We start from the raw sequence: 18,575 nt of genomic DNA on the forward strand, positions 1-18,575 counted from the left end.
CAAAATAACAATGGGAAGTGTGCATGAGAGAGTTAGCACATGTGCTGTGTCTATGAGTGCTGGTAGACTTTTCTTTATAATGCGATGGCTTGGTTCTTAGCCTAGGACACCCTTTTCCAAGTCTCATTCCCAGTTCATGGTTGATTTCCCAAGGTGAAAGTTTGTTAAGAAACCAGGCCACAGAAAGACCTCACTACATTTTTATTACTATAAATATCGCTGGGTTGTTTTTTTCCCCCTCTCTCAAAAGCACAGCTCAAGAACTTAACATCAGATGCATTTACGGACATATATCACAGATCTGTACTTGGGTCTGAGGACCTTTGCCTTAAGTAGCCCCGTTAGGATGTCCTTAAAACCTTCAGCCTCAGAGGCCTGGTGCTCATAGATGGTTGCTTTCTTCTCCTTTTAGGCCACTTTCCTCTTTGCTAAGGCAGTGGTAGAGAGATGAGCATAGCCTAAATAATGCAGCAATGAGAAGTCCCCTGTTGGCCTTGTACAGGAAGATTGGTTGGTTTCAAAATGTTGTCCAGCTCCAAGTAGTGGCAGGAAGACAGGCGTGTCCCAAATGGCATACAAATCACTGCTTCTCTTAGGGGCAGCACGCAGTCCTTTGTGGGGGGGGAAAAAGCATGTTATTAAGCGTCCTGTTGCTGCTCAACAGTTACAAGTTTCTGAGCCAAGGTTGCTATATACCTTCCCCAGCAAGTCCCTGGGCTTTTCCTTTGTAGTTCCTGTGGTTCCTGGCTGAGCTGAGATTCCATTTCTTTCATTTGTGTTTTGGTGTGGTTTATACAAATGAAACTCTAGATCTACTTTGATTCTGTTCTTTTGAAAACACATGGCTAGACATTCTGTTATTACTATTTTTTGTTTTTTTAAAGAAAGGATGAAGTAAGTCAGGTACAGGATGTTGAGACTGGGAGGATCAAATCAGTTTAGGCCATTTTAGGCAAAAAGTTCATGAGACCACTTTTTAACCAATAGCAGGGCACAGTGGTGTGTGCTTATTAGCTCAGCTAGTGGGAGGCTGAGATGGGGCAGACTGCAGTTTCAGCTAGTCTAGGCAAAAAGATTGGATGACTCTATCTCAAGAGAAGCATGCCAATGGCTCCAATGGTACCGTTTCATATGTACCAAAGAAAGAGGTATATAGGTGATTCAGTTAAATCTGGCTTAGCAATGAACTTTTCTCTCAACTTGGTTTTTGTTTCCTCTTCCTCATCTCTTTTTCTTCTTTCTCTTCTCTCTCTTTAATAGTAGATACAACCTTTAATTATTACCCAAAATAAAAAGAAACATCCTCTTTGAGATACTTAATTTTAATGAAAGAAAAAAAAAACCTCCCTGGAAAGCAAAGCAAATTAAAACAAACAGAAACTCATCTCTGAATACTTACCAGTGAGGAAGCCAGAAGAAGTGGCCCAATAAATGATGTTCAAGAAGAAATAGTGAAGAAGAAATGGTGAGGCCCTTCTACTAAGCTGCCATCATCATTCTGTAAAGTCTCAGTTGGATTTATAATGACAGCGAGAGTATCTACACCAACCAAATCTTGGAGAAATTTTAAAAGTTTAAATTTTGCCTCTTTAGAGGCCACTCTTGGAAGCTGTCTATACTGCTGTCCTCCAGGACCCAGGCTACTGTTCTCAATTTATGTCATCAGATTGCCACATGTTATTCCTCTACCATAGACTCTGAATTCAGTGATTTTTTTTTTCTAGAAAAAGGACACAGAGTCTGAAAATTCTGTCTTCACAGACTGTCAGATGCCCATTCTGCATACCCAGTGGCCCTGTGTGCGTGTCTCACAGGCAGCATCTGCGCACACCATTATTTCCTAAATGTGGCTATGAAACAGTATCTTCTCTTAAGAGTATTAGGGGTGAGAAACACCAAAATAAATAGAATGATCTTCATGGAAGCATGTATCTTTCATGGTTTATTAATAACCTGTCTTGTTGCAGAATTAAAGAAGGTACCAGGGTGGTAAAAAGCCTTGTCACTGGGAGATTTTGGTCATTGACTCGGGCTTTGTAAAGGGGTTCAGCTCAGTCATAGCCTTTTCTTGGGAGCAAACTAGATGAGGCCAAATTCAAAAAAGGTAGTAAAGGATCCTTTTACCCTCTTTCCTAAGGATAATTGGCCTGTTTCTGTAAGAGTCTAATTTACCCTCAGCAAGAGGCCAAATTGGCCTTAATTGTGTCCTAATTATTTGCTTAAATAGCTAATCTTTACTTCCAGTTCTCCTATCACCTCCTGATATCTGCAGGAGGCTATTTCTGAGCTGGTGCCTAGTATACAAACATCTTTTTAACCCTTTAGACATTCCTGTGTAAACTAGCTTGTTGCTTTGTCACCCGATTGCTGGTATTCAGCATTCTTCATGACTCTGAGCTCTTCTCCATAAAGAAAATGCACTTGGCATTATAAATCCATACTATCATTATTGATATCTCAAAGCATAAGCATTTGTTTGAAAACCTGAAAGCATGTCTGCCCCAAACCAAAAGATGAATACAAATTCCCATGGAAATGTCAGAATTTCCACCAATGAAAGAACCTCCCTTACAGGGTGAAAAGCCTGTGCAAGAAGCTGGGCCCTCATGTCTTATACCTGTAATTCTGGCTACTTAAGAGGCTGAGATTGGAGTATCAAGGTTTGGAGTCAGCCCTTGAGCTTCTTATCTCTAGATAACCAGCACAAAGCTGGAGTTGAAAAGAGTCTCAAGTGGTACAGTGTCAGCTATGAGCAGAAAAAAAAAAAAGCCAAACAGGAGGCACTGAACTCATGCCCCAGTACCAGCACAAATCAAACAAAGCAAAAAACCTACATTAGAGATAAATGGAGGCTAGACTGCAAGCGAGTTTGGGAGTCGGGAACCTAGGAGTACGGATTAAGTCTGGACACCTGTTCAAAGGGATTTGCTTAGAGGACTCACTTCTTGTCCTACTTTGAGTATTCGTATCAAGTTCTGGGAGTAGGAGGGAAAAGGACTTAGGCACTAGGATGCAGACAAAAGAGAAAAAAGAGCAAGCTGTCAATCTCTCCCAAAGCAATCAAGTGTTAGGCCACTTATTCTTCCTGACCTTAGATCTTCTGAGTGAACAGCTACTCAGAGATGGTGCCATTGCCCAGGAAAACTCACACTAGCCTGGAGCCAATTACCTATTTCAGGATGTCCGCCAGCTTCTCCTCATAGTATAGGAAGTTCTCCTGAATGTCCTCCCAGGGCTCAAAGGCCTTCGATTGCCCTTCTTCTTGCTCTACGAAATTCTGCCAGATGTACTCGAAATCTTGGGGCTTCATGATTCGTAGCTTACAGCCAGCTTCCTTGAGCTTCTTCAGAGCAGCCTGGATCTCTGGATCTTCCCACATGAAGAGTCGGCCCACCAGGATGAGCAGGCGCAGGTTCTTGGTGTTGCCCAGGGTTTTGACGATGCGATCGGCACAAGCTACACAGGGGCTGGAGGACACATACCAGGTCACGTTGTAGCGCAAGGCCGGATCGAAGGTCGGCAGGATAGTGTTGAAAAAGGCCTCCTCTGCGTGGGCAGCCGCATGCTCATCTTCTAGATAGCCTCGTGATGCCTGCACTTGGCCTCCCTTGCCCTGGGCCTCTACCACATAGCAGAGGAAGGTCTTGTTCCGACCAGAACTGTACTCCACATTCCGGAACTGAAACTTGAAGAAGTTGACAGGTAGTCGCTCCCTGTAGAGCAGGAGCACAAAGGGTCAGGAAGAAGAGAGACCATGCGTTATTTCTAGGACCAGCCTAGTGTAGGTAGATTTCTAAGATGCACTCTTACCAAAAAGAGGCTTTGCCTACACTAACGTCAGTGATAAAATAAAATTATATTAAAAGGCAAGAGACTTCAAGAGCATTTATGTGGGGGAAAAGAGGGAACTGGGATCATGGTTTGCATTCTGCCCATTCTCCTAGGAAGGAAAATCGCCAACACCATTTTTACCATCACTCTTAGTGCATTCCTTCCTCTTGCTTCCTCCCATCCTTCTTCTCCCTTCTCTTTATTTGTTTGGCATTACTGAGGTTGGAACTCAGTCACACTTCTTAAGTGGGCACTCTGCCACTTGAATCATGTCTTAGCTCTTTTTCCATTAGTTAGTTTTCAGAAAAGGTCTCATCCCCTTCCCCTGCAGGGGCTAGTCAGAGACGAATTAACCTACCTATACATTACAAATACACCACGATAGCTGGCTCGTTTCATTGAAGTAGGGTCTCCCTAATGCTTTGTCAGGGTTGGTGTTGAGCCACAGTCCTCCCCTTCGCCACTTCCCAAGAGGATTACAGGTGTGAGCTACCATACTCTGCTTCTTGCCTTTATTTTCACTAGGTAGCCCAGGCTGGCCTCACACTCATGATCCTCTTATGAATGTCTGGATTGCAGGAAGATCCTGCAGCTTCTGTTCCTGAGTCAGTAAATTCTTTACCAAGACTGAGGCTTAGGAGTTATACATGAGACAAAAATGTTGAGACTGAAATCCACCTTAAATGAATTCAGAAAGTCTGGAGGTAGGGAGAGGGTCCCAGGCATCAGTATTAAGAAAACAAAAGATGTTGGTAACATCAGAATGTGGTTTGGTTTGAGGCACAGTGTTAAAAACAGCACATTTACCAAGTGGCAAGTATGTTAAATTTCTCATGACAGAGCAAGACAACGATTTCTCAGAGTATTCCATGCTTTTATTTCTCCGTATAGCTGTATTTGGGGCACACAAAGGCTTTGTCTCTAATTCCATCCTCTCCTGTTTCTCCAGTAGGACTTTTCCTTCAGGTGACAAGGTTGTCATATAGTCAGTGTCCAAGCTCATGGACTGTAAGAGAGAATGACTTGGGGATACCCTGAAGCAGTGAAGTTCATGTATAGCATTGAGTCATTTCAGAACCTTGAGAGAGTTGGCCAGATGTTTCTAATCTAGCAGCTAGCTTCTAGCTGGATGGAGAAAAATGTAAATAAAATAGCCAAGAACAATCAGAAGGCTGCTAAAAGTGGATAGGCAGAATAGAGGACACATGGACCTCCTTGATTTAGGTAGTACTAGGGAACAGTTCCTTGCCTTTTAATTTTATGTTTTGGTGGATCTGTGGTTCTATGACTTACTAGGCTGATGCTGTACTACTTGAGCCAGACATCCAGCCCTGCTTTTGCTGATTATTTGGAGATTCAGTCTAGAAAACTTCTCTGCTTTTCTGTCTAGGCTGGCCTTGAACTGTGATCCTCAGATCTCAGCCTCCTGAGTAGCCGGGATTACGGTGTGAGCTCCCAGCATCCAGTATATTTCCTTATCTTTCCCCAGAAAGGTCACCAAACTCCCTTGGGCATCGGGGGAATCCCTGGGTCCCAAGTTCTTGGCTACTTACAGATAAGTAGCAAATGCCAAAGAGTAAATGAGTCATTTCTCTGCAGGATTCCCTCCTCCTCCATCCATCACCAAATTCTCTCCACTCAAGTTTCCATGTCTCTTGCTCTACCATGGAATGACTATGTTTGAGGACCCAGCCCAGGATTCCTTCAGGTCCTATATTTAGCCCTCTAAGCCCTTCTGTCCTTGGTCAGAGGTGTTTATTATTTTCTTAACATTTTAGCAGAGTGGATCATCAGAGTGGATCACCTCCAATCTTGTGGAAACTCCTTGCATACTGAGTTCTGAACTCTGCTGCTTATGCATGGGTCCTTGAAGTGGCTTTTTGCTCTTTGGAGAGCATAGCTTATTTATTTAGTCATGGGGCTTGAACTCAGGGCCTAGGTGCTGTCCCTAAGCTCTTTTGCTCAACGCTAGTGCTCTAGCCCTTTGAGCCCCAGCCTTACTTCTCATTTTTTGAGTGGTTCACTGGAGATAAAGAGTCTCACTGGGACTTTTCTGCTCAGGCTGGCTTTGAACCTTGATTCTCAGATCTCAGCCTCCTGAGTAGCTAGGATTGCAGGCATGAGCCACTGCACCCGGATCCCTTTTTTGTTCTTTAAGGCTTGTTACCAGATTACCTCCTGTACCCCAGTCCGTTCCAGAGCCACCTGTAGAATGGATTTTCCACTGGAAAATGTAGTAGAAGTATGCAGGGAGTCCAGCAGTAGCAGTCCATGTGGTCCTGCATGTTTTGTTCTGAGGCTTGCCTCTCCCCTGCTTTGCTCTAACTCCACAGAGTGCAGCCTAACCAAGAACAAGAATTTGTCCTGGCATCTAACTGAAACTCAACTGGATGATTGTGGGAAGCCCCTCCCTTGTAGGTTCTGACATGTGTCCCTCCTCCTTTTCTCCTGGCACCAGAGAAGATCCCGAGAAACCCAAACCCCACTGGAGAGAAGAAGGGCCACCGCTCTCTAAATATCTATTTCTGACCCCGCTGGCCAGCAGCCCTAGGGGCTGTCCTGGCCTTCAGCAGGGCTTTTTATACGAGGTACCTCAGGAGAAGTGCTTTCAAGGGGCAAAGGAAAGAGGAAAATTTGGCTCCCAGAGTTTCCCTTGAACTTGGCCCAGATGAACTTGTTTGGCTTTTCAATAGGTTTCTTGGAAGTTAAATGAGAAATTCTTTGGGTTCTCATAGACCACAACAGACAGGGTCTGGAAGGAAAGTCAGGAGAGCAGAAGTGGGAGATGTCTGCAGCTTCTGTAGGGAGCAGGACAGCATGGCCATCTTAGGTGATTTTAGGACAGACAGTAGAAGGAGTCGCCTAACCTTTTAAAATCATAAGCTTTCTTTTCCCCCAGCAACATGACATGCCTAAATATGGTATTTATTTTAGCCCTTTATTCTCATCCTGGCAGATACTACACTGAGAAAGGTGTGTGTGTGTGTGTGTGTGTGTGTGTGTGTGTGTGTGTGTGTGTGTGTGTGTGTGTGTGTATTAGTGTGGTGGTGCTGGTGGAGCTCTCTCCTATGTCCTGTCCTGTCATCCACAAAACCAGCAGCACAGTTCCTCTCTTCTCCCCACAGACTCGTGTGCGAGCACCTCTATTAGGCATTGTTTTCATATGTTTTCTGAGAACAAGGCCATTCCTACTTCTTCTGCTTAACTGTCAGTCTACTGGACATCTCATGAAACAAATAGGGAAGCCCAGAATCCTAATATCTAGCAACAAGTAGGAAGATGGGCTGCTTGATGAGGGAGAAGATATATGGTACCTAGACTTCCTCAGGTTTACATCTCAAAATTGGCATTTGCTATGCAAAAACTCATAGTGAACAAGAGCAATCTGGAGGTCAGAAGTGGATCTGATGTTAAACTTTTGCTCCAAAATAATCCATGGAGAGGGAAATCTATTCACAGGTGTCTGAATGTCCACTCATTTCAACTCCCCCACACCAGACCTGCCAGCGATCTGTTTGAAAGAGGTAGAGTTTCATTTGGCAGTCTTCTTTTGCAGAGTACTTTCCAGAAAGATACCAAGGACTTAGCATAATCAAGGGGAGGAGTGTGGATCAGGAGAAGGGGATTCTAGGTTTAAGGAGGGTTTTTTTTTTTCCCTCAAATTTGCAGGATCAGATGGGATTTTATCCAAGGCAAGCTGGGCATCACCCTCTTCTTCTTAGGAGATAACTGCTCATTCAGCTTTGACCTCCCATCAGCTCTCTGTAGAAGCCAGGGTTGCCAGCTGGGCTGTCTTCCCTTCTGAATGGCATGCCTCCCATCTCCTCTGTGTCCCCCTGCTTAGCCAGAGTAAAATGCTGAGGGCTAATGCAATAACCAAAAGATTTATTCTGTCATTTATTTCTGGGCCATCACGTTCCCTTTGATAGCAGGGTCTACAAAAACACACATGACACTTCTAGAGACAAAGACAGATATACAACTAGGTATGCCTTGCAGGCCTACTCACTGCTTCCTGTGACAGAGAGATGAGATGGGGATTCAGCCAACATCAGAACCCTAGAAATCTCCTAAGCTTGCTGCAGACCAAGACACAATCATCAGGAAAATTCTTGTACCAAGGCCGCCTGGGCCTCTTAGACTCCCCTGAGTGTATCTCCACAAGAGGCTCACCCCAGTTCATTCCATCATGAGATCTGGCGGGGAGCCTAGTACACAATGGGTGCTAATTCATTAGTTCATCCACTCATCCACTAATATTTATTGAGTACCTATTAGGGACTGAGTGCTAGAGATAAGACAGTGAAAAAGACATATTCCTTGTCCCCATGGAGGGTAGATATATTGATGGGGGAATTGGGTCAGAAGAGAACAATTTGTGTTCAGTAAATATTTGCGAATAGGAAAATCTTCTTTATGGTTTATTTTTTATTTGCAGTGTTTCAGAGTCAGACAGGCCTAGGATTCATGTCCACATGCTATCTTTGGGCAAACCACCTGTCCCTCTGAGGTTTAGATTCCTTATCTGAGAGAAGTACTCCAGCCCATCCGATTTCAGACAACAAGTAGACACTCAGTAAATTAAAGCTAGTATTGATGGATGGAGCCTCCTCTAGCCCTCAAGTCATAATCTCTAGAGCTCTATCCTGAGCATTACCAACCCCATCCCTCCTCTACTCTTCCAGAGATTTCTTTTTATTCCCTTCTTTAGTGGTATGTTTGCTAATTGTTTAACAATGAGCTCTCTGAAAGAATATAAAAATCTCAAATTCTTAACACTTGCTGATTTCTCTAATGTATTTCTACTATGGCAATTTTAAACTAGCAATATGAAACACTTGATACAGATAGAGAATTGATGTACACAGTGGGGCTTTCAAGCCAGCAGGAGCTATCTCCCCCTCCCACACCCTCCCCCATGCCCTCTATTCCCATGGTACTTTGTTTATATGCTTAGGTCTGCTTTCTGAGTGTCCTATTCAACCAGAGTCACAACAAGCAGAGTTGTGACTCCTCATTCCTACCAGGCACCCCGCTCCTCATGTGAGATGTTTCCCTGAAAAACCTGCCCAATCTGCTAGCTTTAACACTATGCAGGAGGCTAGGCTAGGAAAGGAGCTGCCTTGCTGATCCTGGATATTCCAGGGCCAGAGGAGAGGAAAGCTGTCTCCGTTCCCTGGCCTTACATAGATATAGCTGCACCGCTGGGCTATTTTAAGCCTCTGTTTACCCAGAAGGGCCCAGGAAACAGATTTCCACAGCTGTTCCCTGTGGCCAGGAAATACTCAGGGCTCTGCTGATTCAGGCTCAGATCAGTCACTGGGAAAGCTGCCCCTCTAAGCCTTGGATCTTGTAGGTGGAGCTAAGAGGAGATCTGTTCTAAGAACCCTGCAACTCAGAAGAGCCAGAAGAGTGGGCAGGATGCCTGGCTAGGAAGGAGTCTAAAGACCTGCTACTTCCTGGTACTTTGGTCTTGGATCTGTTAACTCAGTCCTCATGAGTCTCAGTTTCCCTTTCTGTAAAATGGAAAGTATTAATCTCCCTATTTCAGCATTGTGCCAAGAGTGGTAAAGTATGCTGTCATTATAAAACTTTGGACAAGTATCAGTTATATCAGAGGATCTAACCCTCCAGGACTTGATGCCCCAGGAACCCAAAGCATGTTTGCTGAACGAAATAGTCTAACTTTGTTCTTGCCCCTGTTCTGGGGAAGATCACAGAGCTGTGTGGAGTGGGATTGTGCCTACATGTGTGTGACCAAGGACAGCTTGGTCTTAGAGAAAGGCTCACTTTCCACAGGCAGCCACTGGAACTGCTCCTGGCCTGGTTGCCCCAGGCTTTCCCTGTGTCTAGATTCATCTGTGCCCAGCTGTACACTTAATCTCAGGATGAGGGTGGGCTGAGGGGAGAGTGTATGGGCAAACGGGGGCTACTCAAGCCTCAGGAATGAGGCTACTTTTTCCTATATACTCTCTTAAAAAAATGACTGAGTGGGAAGGGATCTTAGATATCAACCTGTGTAGTTTCCTCATTTTGAATTTAAAAATGATAAAATAGAGGCCAAACCTAGGAAGTTACTTGTCCAGCCCCAAACAATAAGTCCAAAATTTCTACCCAGGGCTGCTTCTCCTCTCAGGAGCATCATAACTCCATTCTTCCTGAATTTTCTCTTAGTGTGGTAAGCTTTCTGCCTGTGCAGATTGTTGGAGACCCTTGACAAAGCCTAAGGATGGAAACCTTAGGCTCAGGGTGTGACTGTGGCCCCTCATATATCCTTCTGGTCTTCTGCTTAGGAATATTGTAGGGAAAAGGAAGATGACTGGTTGGTTTTATTCCTGGAGCTGGCATGATCTGATGCCTTCTCCATAGCCATAACCCCCTTTTTCTGGGCTTCAGTTCTATAGGCTGTGGCTGAGCTCATGGAAATGTTTTTCTGTCCATATAAATCCTCCGTGCTGTGATCAGGGTGGGAGTGGGTAGGCAGAGTGGACAGACCATGGAGAGGCTCAGCAGAGATTTAAGATTGAAACTGCTTCTCACTTGGCTTTCGGGAAGGACAGATCTGTCTTCTATGTTTTAGGATTTTCTATTCCAGAGCAAAGCACTAAAGAAAGTAGTAGAAACAGCTACACAGAGGAGAAACCCACTCAGCAGCAGAGCAGAGAGAGAAGCTGACGCTGACTTTGACTAGGGCCTTTTTTAATTGTGCAAGACTCACCAACCCCCTTGGGACTGAGCTACCCAGAGGGACAGGTGAGTCCCTATGTTTAGAGGCCTATGAAGTGGTATCCTTTGCCTCTAGGGAGCTCCTCCACCTGCCTTCCCATTAGAGAGCCTAAGATGTCACCAAGAATCCAGCAGAAGTGTGTTCTGTTCCCCGGAGACCACTGCAGAGACACAGGTGTATTTTCATGGCCACAGGCCTGGCCAGGGGGCAGGTGTGTGTGTGTATGTGTGTGTGTGTGTGTGTGTGTGTGTGTGTGTGTGTGTGTGTGTGTGTGGCAAACACTACCTCTAAACTCCTCAGGTCTGCTCCAAGCCCAGGCCTGCTCCAAGCTCAGGCCTGCTCCAAGCCCTTGCTTTCCCAGGGAGTGACCCATCCACATGCAAATCTCACCCACTGATGATCTCAAAGGGTGGCAGATCAATGAGTTCCTTCAGCTTCTCTGGGTGTTCGGCAAGATCCTCCAGGTCCTCCCCATTTTGGGAAGCTGCCTCAGGGGCAGCGGTGGCAGCAGCAGCGGCCTCTTCTTTCTGGGCCATGGAGAAGCTGTGGAGTCACAGAGAGAGGAGAGGCTGTGGGCCTGGCCAGGGCCTGGCAGCAGAGCCCCAAGCAGCTGTCAGCAGCTAAGTCTGGCTGGGGATGACAGAAAGAGGACCCGCAGGCCAGGCTTTGTGCTTGCGCCCCCACAGCCCCAGGCTTTATAGCCAGGGCCTTCTGTCCCTCCCCGAGGCCCCCTCCCTCTATCTTTTTTTATTTGAGTGACAGCAGATGCCAGAGTGGGGGAATGGAAACTCTGGCCATGAATCCCCTATTTATCAGTGAGCAAAGACAGGAAGCTGGCAGGTGGGAAGGGCTGGGCCTGGTCCTCCTGGCCTCTTCCTCTTCTTTCACACTGTGCTCTTCCCTGGTTTCTGAGCCAACTTTTCCAGCTTCATGGGAAGACTGTGGAAGGGGCCCTGGAGTCATCCTGAGATTCAGGGGAGAAGCCATCTCAGTTGTAAGCAGGATGATGGATGCAAAGAAACCTAGGCCATTTCTACTGGAGGGAAAACTGGGTTTGGGAAAGGAGGGCTCTGGGAAGGGATAAAATGAAAACCAAGGATTTAGGAGGGGAGTATGTGTAGTGACTGACTAGTATATGATACTTCCATGACAGGAGTGCCAGGAGCTGTCATTGCACTGAGCTTCACGGCTTTTAAATGGGCTAGGCAAGGAATTTGGTGCAATGCCTGTGAAAGTAGACTTCATGCACTCCACAACCCTGGAAAGCAATGGGTACTCCCCCTCGTGTTGCATGTGGGGAAACTGAGGCTCACAGAAGGATTAAGGGCCTTGTCTCAGGATCATACAGTTCATAAGTAGCACAGGACATTTTACTCCAAAGGCAAAACATTTCAACCCCAAGCTTTGTTCTCTCTCAGTTAATTCTCAGATAATTTGTTGAGTTTAAGAATTGAGATGGCCTTGAAGAACAAAGCAAACAAAAGTCACTGTCCTGATCTTGGAGCTTGGAGGATGAATAAGGTAAGTAAAATAGATGGTCTGTTTGGTGTGGCTTAAGTGCTAAAAATAAATAAATAAATAAATAAATAATAAAGGCAAGGCAGGGAAACCAAGAGTGATAAGGGAGGAGTTTACATTTTATAGGAAAGGACTTTGAAAAGTAGACAATGTGGGGAAAAAGAAGGTAAGAGAATGAATCATATGGATAGAATGAATCAGGCAATGTTCTCAGGTCTGACAACAGTAGTCCAAAAGCCACCAACCGGGAGTTTTGCAGGTGTGTTTGAGGAATTAGCAAGCATACCTAGGGCAGGAAGTCAGACAAAGATCTTAAGCTAAAGAGGCTGGGGTCCTTTCTCTGCATATTGGGAAGTCATTTGTCTCTGGACAGAGGAAACAGAGTTCCACTTCTATTTCTTCAGGAACACCCTGGCTTCTGGCTTGAGCTTGAACAAAAGCAGGGAAGAGGAGATACAGAGGGACAACAGTTTGAGGCCAATTGAAACTAGATGGGAGTGGGGAGGGGGAGGAGGATGGGGAACTGAGCTAAAACAGCAGCAGATATAGCTAGATAGTTTCTACAGTGTACATGGTATGCTTAGCAGGGGCCACACCTCTTCATGTTTGGGGCAGTGTAAACACTCTAGGACATTCTCAGGGAAGCAGAAAGGAGGGTTGGGGTTACCTACTGGTTGGAAATGAGGAACCTAGAATCACTGAACTGGTCTGAATCCAGCTCTGACTAGGGGTTAGATGCTGGGAGAATATAGAAATCCCCAGAGCATGACTAGGGAATAGGAATTGGGTTGTTTGAGTCGCTTGGAGTGCTTTCTACCAGAGAGGTCTGGGCAGCACAGCACATGGGTAAGCATGATTGGTGCCCAGTACTTTGATTTTCCCAGGATGTTCTTGGCATCTCCTTGTAGTTCAGGTACAATCACTAACTTTCACACCTGAACACATTCCAGTTTGATAATAAATCATACCCTACCTGTTAGACTTCTTACCAAACCCATTCTTGCTCAGGGATTATTTTCTCAAACATCTCCAGGAAATCAAGTATGGGGTAGAGGTGCTTACGTGCACAATGAAAAGGCAAGAACAGCTGATGAACATCATGGAATGTTTATTGTGACACATACACAGAGAATTCAAATGCAAAGGGTTTGCTCCATTCTTTTTTTTTTTCTTCTATTGGATCAACATTTACTACGGGCTCCTTGGTGCCAGGTGCTGTAGTAAATACTAAGGATGCAGAGATGAATAAGTGGGGCGCCAAGGCTTTATAACATTCAGGGCATCCATCAGGCACTCAGGCGTGCCTTGTCTCATTGAGTGCTCACGCCAGTCTCACTTGGTGTGAATTATTGGCCTCATTTTGCAAGTCAGGGACCTGAGGCTTAGAAAGGAGAAATGATTTGTATTAAGATCAACAAGGATTTGAGTTCAGATCTTCTGAGATCATGTCCAGTCTGATTTCCAGGGCTGTACCCAGACAGATTTGTTTTAACATCTGTAATGCAGTTTAATTAGAATCCTTTTTCCTACTTCCCAATTTGGATCAACCAAGGAAAGCCAAATGTTTCCAGGAGGATAGATCCAATTAGTTCACTGGTCCTCCAGGGGGGAGGCTCCTTTAGGAATAGATCTTCCATTTGGACTCTCATATATAATCCTGGATCAGGAGAGGAAAATGTTCACAGTCCCATCTCAGGCCTCGATTTTACACCTCTGGGTGAATTGACCAAAAGCCTCTGCTAGTGATGAGCTGCCCTTCACTGAGCTTGTTTATCTCCTATGATATAGGAGTGTCTCTCTATCAAGGATGGTCAAAGGGAGGAAAGGGAATTAGGGTAGGTGGGCAAAGGCCACGGGTGAAGAGGAATTACAGCTAGCATTCCCTGACTCCCCAACAATGCTGAGTGACACTGGGATGTGGTAGTGCAGAGGGGTCCTCAGACTAGTCCTCCTTCAAGAAGGACCGTCTCATTCCCAACACACCCCTAGGAAATTTGGGAGCGTGTTCAAAGCCTGCCCACATACTGACAATGGACAGCTTCCTTTTCCACTGCTCCTTTCCAGCCTCTCTCACACCAACTGCCATTGCTGGAGGCCTGCTGACCTGCTCTGGCTATTTATGGTACCTCCTGGAGACCTAAATTCCTGGCTGGCCCCTGGGTCTCCTTTCCAAGTCAGAATAGTTCCCCACACAGGGCCCCAAAGTGCAACAGCTAATCTGGTGGATCAGATGCCAGAAGCTACCCTGGTAGCTACCCTTCCATTCTCTTTTTAGAGCTGGCATACCAGCTTCTACCTCCTATATTAACCCTTTTGGGGAAGGTTCTGTTAGTCTTCTTGACTGTGCAGAGGGGACTGGACAATATAACATTTTGTTTAAAGCCACACAAATGCTGATTCAGTGGGGCGCCAGGACCTGAGCTCAGCTCCTTAGCCTTCAAGTTCCTGGCTTTTCTCTGTCTAGAATTGGGTAATAGTGGAGAATTGACATTAACATGCCCTGGTTGCCAGCCTGGTGTTACCCTAAGTGCCTGCAGATAAATTTATTTTCTCTTCATTAGGATGTCCTGTTTTGCAGCTTGTTTTACTGGTGAAGAAATAGATCCAGAAATTGAGTGACTGGCCTAAGGTAGTTCTGCTAGAGAAAGTAGAGCTCTTGGCTTATTGAGTTATATTTTCCAGTCCTGGAGTTTGAACTCAGGACCTGGGTTCTGTCCCTGAGCATTTGTGCTCGGGGCTCGCTAGCGTTCTACCTCTTGAGCCTCTTCTAGTATTCTGGTGGTTAATTGGAGATAAGCGTCTCATGGACTTCATTGTCCAGGCTGACTCCAAATTGTGATTCTTAGATCTCAGCCTCCTGAATAGCTAGATTATGGCTGTAAGTCACTAGTGCCTGGCTAGAGTCATGATTTTAGCCTCTGTTGGTCACTCCCTACTGCTACCCAGCCCTTTGAATTGAGAGAAGGGGATGAGATGGGAAGGTGGAGAATGCGGGAGTTCTTGCAGGGAGAGGGGGCTCTGAGAAGTACTGGTCCAAAGAGGGGTGTGTGTTTCTGTGTTGGGGATTCTTACACAGAGATCATATAAGTGGTACCGACCAGAAAGTCTGTCTCTGTAGGCCCTGACTCTTGTAGGAGTGGCTAGAAGGAGCTAGGGTAGACACATCTTGTCCCATTTCCCAGGGCCATCCTGGAAAGCATTCAGGAGTTCTCCTAGTGGCTGAGGAGGAGGGGAGAGGGTCTAGTATACCTGCTCTTATTACTTCTTGGCAAGATGCAGGGCTGTCCTCACCACGAGGGGATCAGAAAGGCCAGGAGAGGGGTTGGAGGAAAATAGAAGCCTCACCAGGGGAAAGTTTAAATTCTCACTCTGTGAAAGAAGATACCCTTGGAGTGTGTTGATGGAGTGGGTGCTTTATGTGCTGGGACAGCTGGGACCCCAACAACAACGTTGCCCAGGGACCCAGCCCAGGCATGCTACTCCTCCGGTCACTACTGAGACAAGTACACAAACAACAGTCATGGGCAGCAGACACCCTCTGGCGGGCAGCAGTGTGTCCTCTCTGGCAACTGCTCTGTTGACATAAACATGAGGTGTCTAGGGCTTTGAGCGGCCTCCTCTGGGGGTGGGGAAGAAGGCCCAAGGGTCTTTCAGAGTCTAGGGCTGGGATTGGAGAAGGCACCCAAATCACAGAACAGCCCAGGACTTTCAGTCATCTTCTGTACTGGGCACAATGCTTGCTTTGCCTTGCAGGACATGCTGCCCTGGGTAAATGGTGACACCAGGACTTGAGTACTGGTCACCATAGTCTTCCATCTGAGCAGCCATTCACAGCACCACCCAGTTTCTCTGGCATTGCCTGGCTGGAGTCCCCAAGGAAGGTGATCTGATAAGAATCATACCCATGAGGGTGACTAATAGTCTTTCTCTTTGCAGGTGTGTTTGCCAGGCCAGTCTGTGTACTGGGAGAAAAACTATAAACTCCAATCAAGCTTTGAGAGATGAGAAAAGTTTTGGAATGTGCTTAGGTGAGAGAGTTGGAGACTTTTCTGGGACTCATCTGACATGGAATATTTCTGAGTGGGTCAGGGGAGCTCAGGGACATAAACACTAGACAGTGACGAAGGCTTCCAGTAAACGACCAAATGACTTCAGGCTTGCATGATAGAAAAGGGATATGAATGTGTTAAGGTTAGGATTTTTTTTTTAAAGTTATCATTTCCCGATTCTATTTCCCCTTAGAAAGTATGCTTACAGCAGAAAGTACCCCTCAGGAGCTCTGGCCCCTAGTGTTAAGAGGGTATAACAAGAACTGGAGAAGCTGGAATTGTGACTTTTATGACTCATCTCCTAGCCCAACTCATTGAGTTGAGTCTACACATGGGTATTTCCTGGCTATTGTTCTATACTTTCTGCTATGGTCTGAATATGAAATGTCCTCAACAGGCTCATTGTTGAACCCTGTTCCCAGAGGGCAGTGCTGATTTGGGAGGTCCTGGAGACTTTAGAAGGCTAAGTCTTAGCTGGAGGAAGGGGGACAATGGGATCAAGGCTTTTGAAGATTATACCTAATCTCTGATCCTTTCCAGTGTCTCTGCTTCCTGTCTACCATGAGGTGAAGAAACTCTTCCATCACATGCCACCATGATGTTCTCCCCAAGCATGTGGGGACAAACAACTGCGAGCCAAACCTGTGAAACTGTGAGCAAAATAAATCTTTCCTCCCTGAAGTTGTTCTCTCAAGAGTTCTTGTCACAGTGAGGAGAAAGCTAATACACTCTCTATAAATTATAGCATCGCTCTGGGGAAGGCGGACACAGACTTAGAATGGCTGTCCCCAGTTTTAGCCTAAATTGTAAATAAACCTATTTTTTTTCCCATTTTCTCTCAGGGTAGATGAGAAGCCAGGGCCCAGGGTCAGTTTTTTGGAGGAAGGTGATGGGGAGATAGGAACTCTGGTAACAAAATGTCCTCAAAGCTAGAGAGAGGTGAAGGGCTTTTGGAGTGGGTCATTCTGAGGACAAGAGGAAGGTTGAGATGTGACTGAGTCTCCAACAGGTTGAGGAACTTAGGAACTACTAATGAGGATTAATAGAAAAGAGAATCCTTAAAATGAAGGTCTTTGCGTGTTTTCCAGAACTACAGAAAAGGGAAATTCTAGGAAGACTCTGAAGTTTGGCTTAAGGCAGAAGTTCCCAGTGATGATCCCGTGGATAGGAAGAAAAGGAGACTTTGGAGCCTTGAAGTGGCTTCTGGGTGTCTTTGATGACATCAGCTGTACCAGCAGGGAGGTTGGAGAAGTCTGCCTCCTTCCAGGCCAGCTGACCTTCCTCTGATCCCTGGACATACTCATCAGTCTGCTATCTGACCTCATCCCTCCATGGTTTAGTCTATCGCTGGCTGGCTCCTTGCTGTGATTCATGGGGAGGAAGAGAAGCACGGCAGCCAGAACATGTGGTATGGGAAGTGTCTCCCACTTCACACGCCCAGGAAGCAGGGGATGGAGGACAAGATGTCCCCTTCCAAGCATGCCATTACTGGTGGGCTTCCTCCACATAGGCCCACCCTCCTAACAGCCTATTAGCTTTGATTCCATTGTTTTGTTATATTGCTGATGAGGTTAATTTCCAGTCACCTCTGAACACTTCTGTATCGAGGATCAAGTCTTCAAAATGTGAGTTTTTGCTGGATGCTCCTGGCTCATGCCTGTAATCCTAGCTACTTAGGAGGCTTAGATCTGAGGATCTCGGTGTGAAGCCATTCCAGGCAGGAAAGTCTGTAAGAGTCTCTTATCTCTAATTAATCAACAGATGTGGAGCTGTGGCTCAAGTGGTTAGAGCACCAGCCTTGAGGAAAAAAAGCAAAGGGACAATGCCGAGGCCCTGAGTTTAATCCCTGGTATGGACATAAAAACCAAGCCAAATCATGAGTTTTTGAGGGACATTGGATATCCAAACCATAACAGGCAAACCACTGTGCTCTGCTGTCCTCTTTCCCCAGGATAGCCTGATTCCCGCATCTGGAGCTGGGCTGGAGTCCCTTCAAGGAGGGCCTTGGAGGGTCACTGTGCTGCCACCCTTTGAGAAGTAGAGTACTACAGCAGCAGTTTATCTTCTGGCTTCAGATGAGGACCAGAAATTTCTGAAACTACCCAAAGACCTTCTCTCCCTTTTTCACTTGATCCTGTCGGGGTGATGTCTCTTTTTTTTTTTTTTTAAAGTGTGACAACATGCTTATTTATACTTTCACTCAATCACAAGTATGTAAGTGCCTACTCTGTGCCCTGCCCTGTGGCTGCAGTTACAAAGGTGGGTGGGACCCCATGTTTGTTCTCCTGGGGTGCATGTGACCTGCCCTCTGGGTGGAGCTGCCCACAGCGGGGGATCAGAGGCTACAGTGCCCTCTGGCTGGGTGAGCAAAGATGAGAACGTAGTTACTCCCTTCTCAAAAGGTGCTGCCCCGCTGGCCTCTCCTTTGTGACACCTGCAAAGGTTCAGTT

General features: G+C 46.0%; 1 protein-coding gene and 1 long non-coding RNA gene across 7 annotated transcripts; one reads left to right on the forward strand and one right to left on the reverse strand.

The window, feature by feature from the left end:
- Nucleotides 1–182: 182 nt before the first annotated feature.
- On the reverse strand, nucleotides 183–13,138 carry Apobec2 (apolipoprotein B mRNA editing enzyme catalytic subunit 2). 2 transcript variants are annotated; one of them, XM_090355723.1, is made up of 4 exons: nucleotides 13,050–13,138; nucleotides 10,949–11,101; nucleotides 3,170–3,713; nucleotides 183–611 (listed from the first exon to the last, which is right to left on the reverse strand). In XM_090355723.1, exons 2-3 carry the CDS (start codon nucleotides 11,092–11,094, stop codon nucleotides 3,170–3,172), a joined length of 690 nt encoding a protein of 229 aa, XP_090211849.1. In that variant the 5' UTR covers nucleotides 11,095–11,101; nucleotides 13,050–13,138; the 3' UTR covers nucleotides 183–611. The 2 variants fall into 2 exon arrangements, with proteins under 2 accessions (XP_090211849.1, XP_090211850.1); XM_090355724.1 differs by lacking the exon at nucleotides 183–611 and adding an exon at nucleotides 625–1,270.
- On the forward strand, nucleotides 10,380–18,556 carry LOC150047713 (uncharacterized). Of its 5 annotated transcripts, none has more exons than XR_016539289.1 (6): nucleotides 10,658–10,732; nucleotides 11,977–12,079; nucleotides 16,013–16,104; nucleotides 16,666–16,777; nucleotides 17,214–17,974; nucleotides 18,077–18,556. It is a non-coding gene; the product is annotated as an uncharacterized LOC150047713 (long non-coding RNA). The 5 variants fall into 5 exon arrangements; XR_016539288.1 differs by having other exon boundaries at nucleotides 17,214–17,750; nucleotides 17,887–18,556; XR_016539287.1 differs by lacking the exon at nucleotides 10,658–10,732 and adding an exon at nucleotides 10,380–10,584 and having other exon boundaries at nucleotides 17,214–18,556.
- Nucleotides 18,557–18,575: the final 19 nt, after the last annotated feature.

Source organism: Megascapheus bottae, chromosome 22 (assembly GCF_031878675.1).
Source record: "Megascapheus bottae isolate mThoBot1 chromosome 22, mThoBot2.hap1, whole genome shotgun sequence".
NCBI classification, from domain to species: Eukaryota; Metazoa; Chordata; class Mammalia; order Rodentia; family Geomyidae; genus Megascapheus; species Megascapheus bottae.

What these genes read in the sequence shown, in the direction of transcription:
- Apobec2 (XM_090355723.1), bottom strand. Translation starts at nt 11,094, where the DNA reads ATGGCCCAGAAAGAAGAGGCCGCTGCTGCTGCCACCGCTGCCCCTGAG. An exon ending in CCCTTTGAGATCATCAGTGG is followed by an intron (nt 3,714 to 10,948) that starts GTGAGATTTGCA and finishes CCTGCTCTACAG; the next exon opens with GGAGCGACTACCTGTCAACT.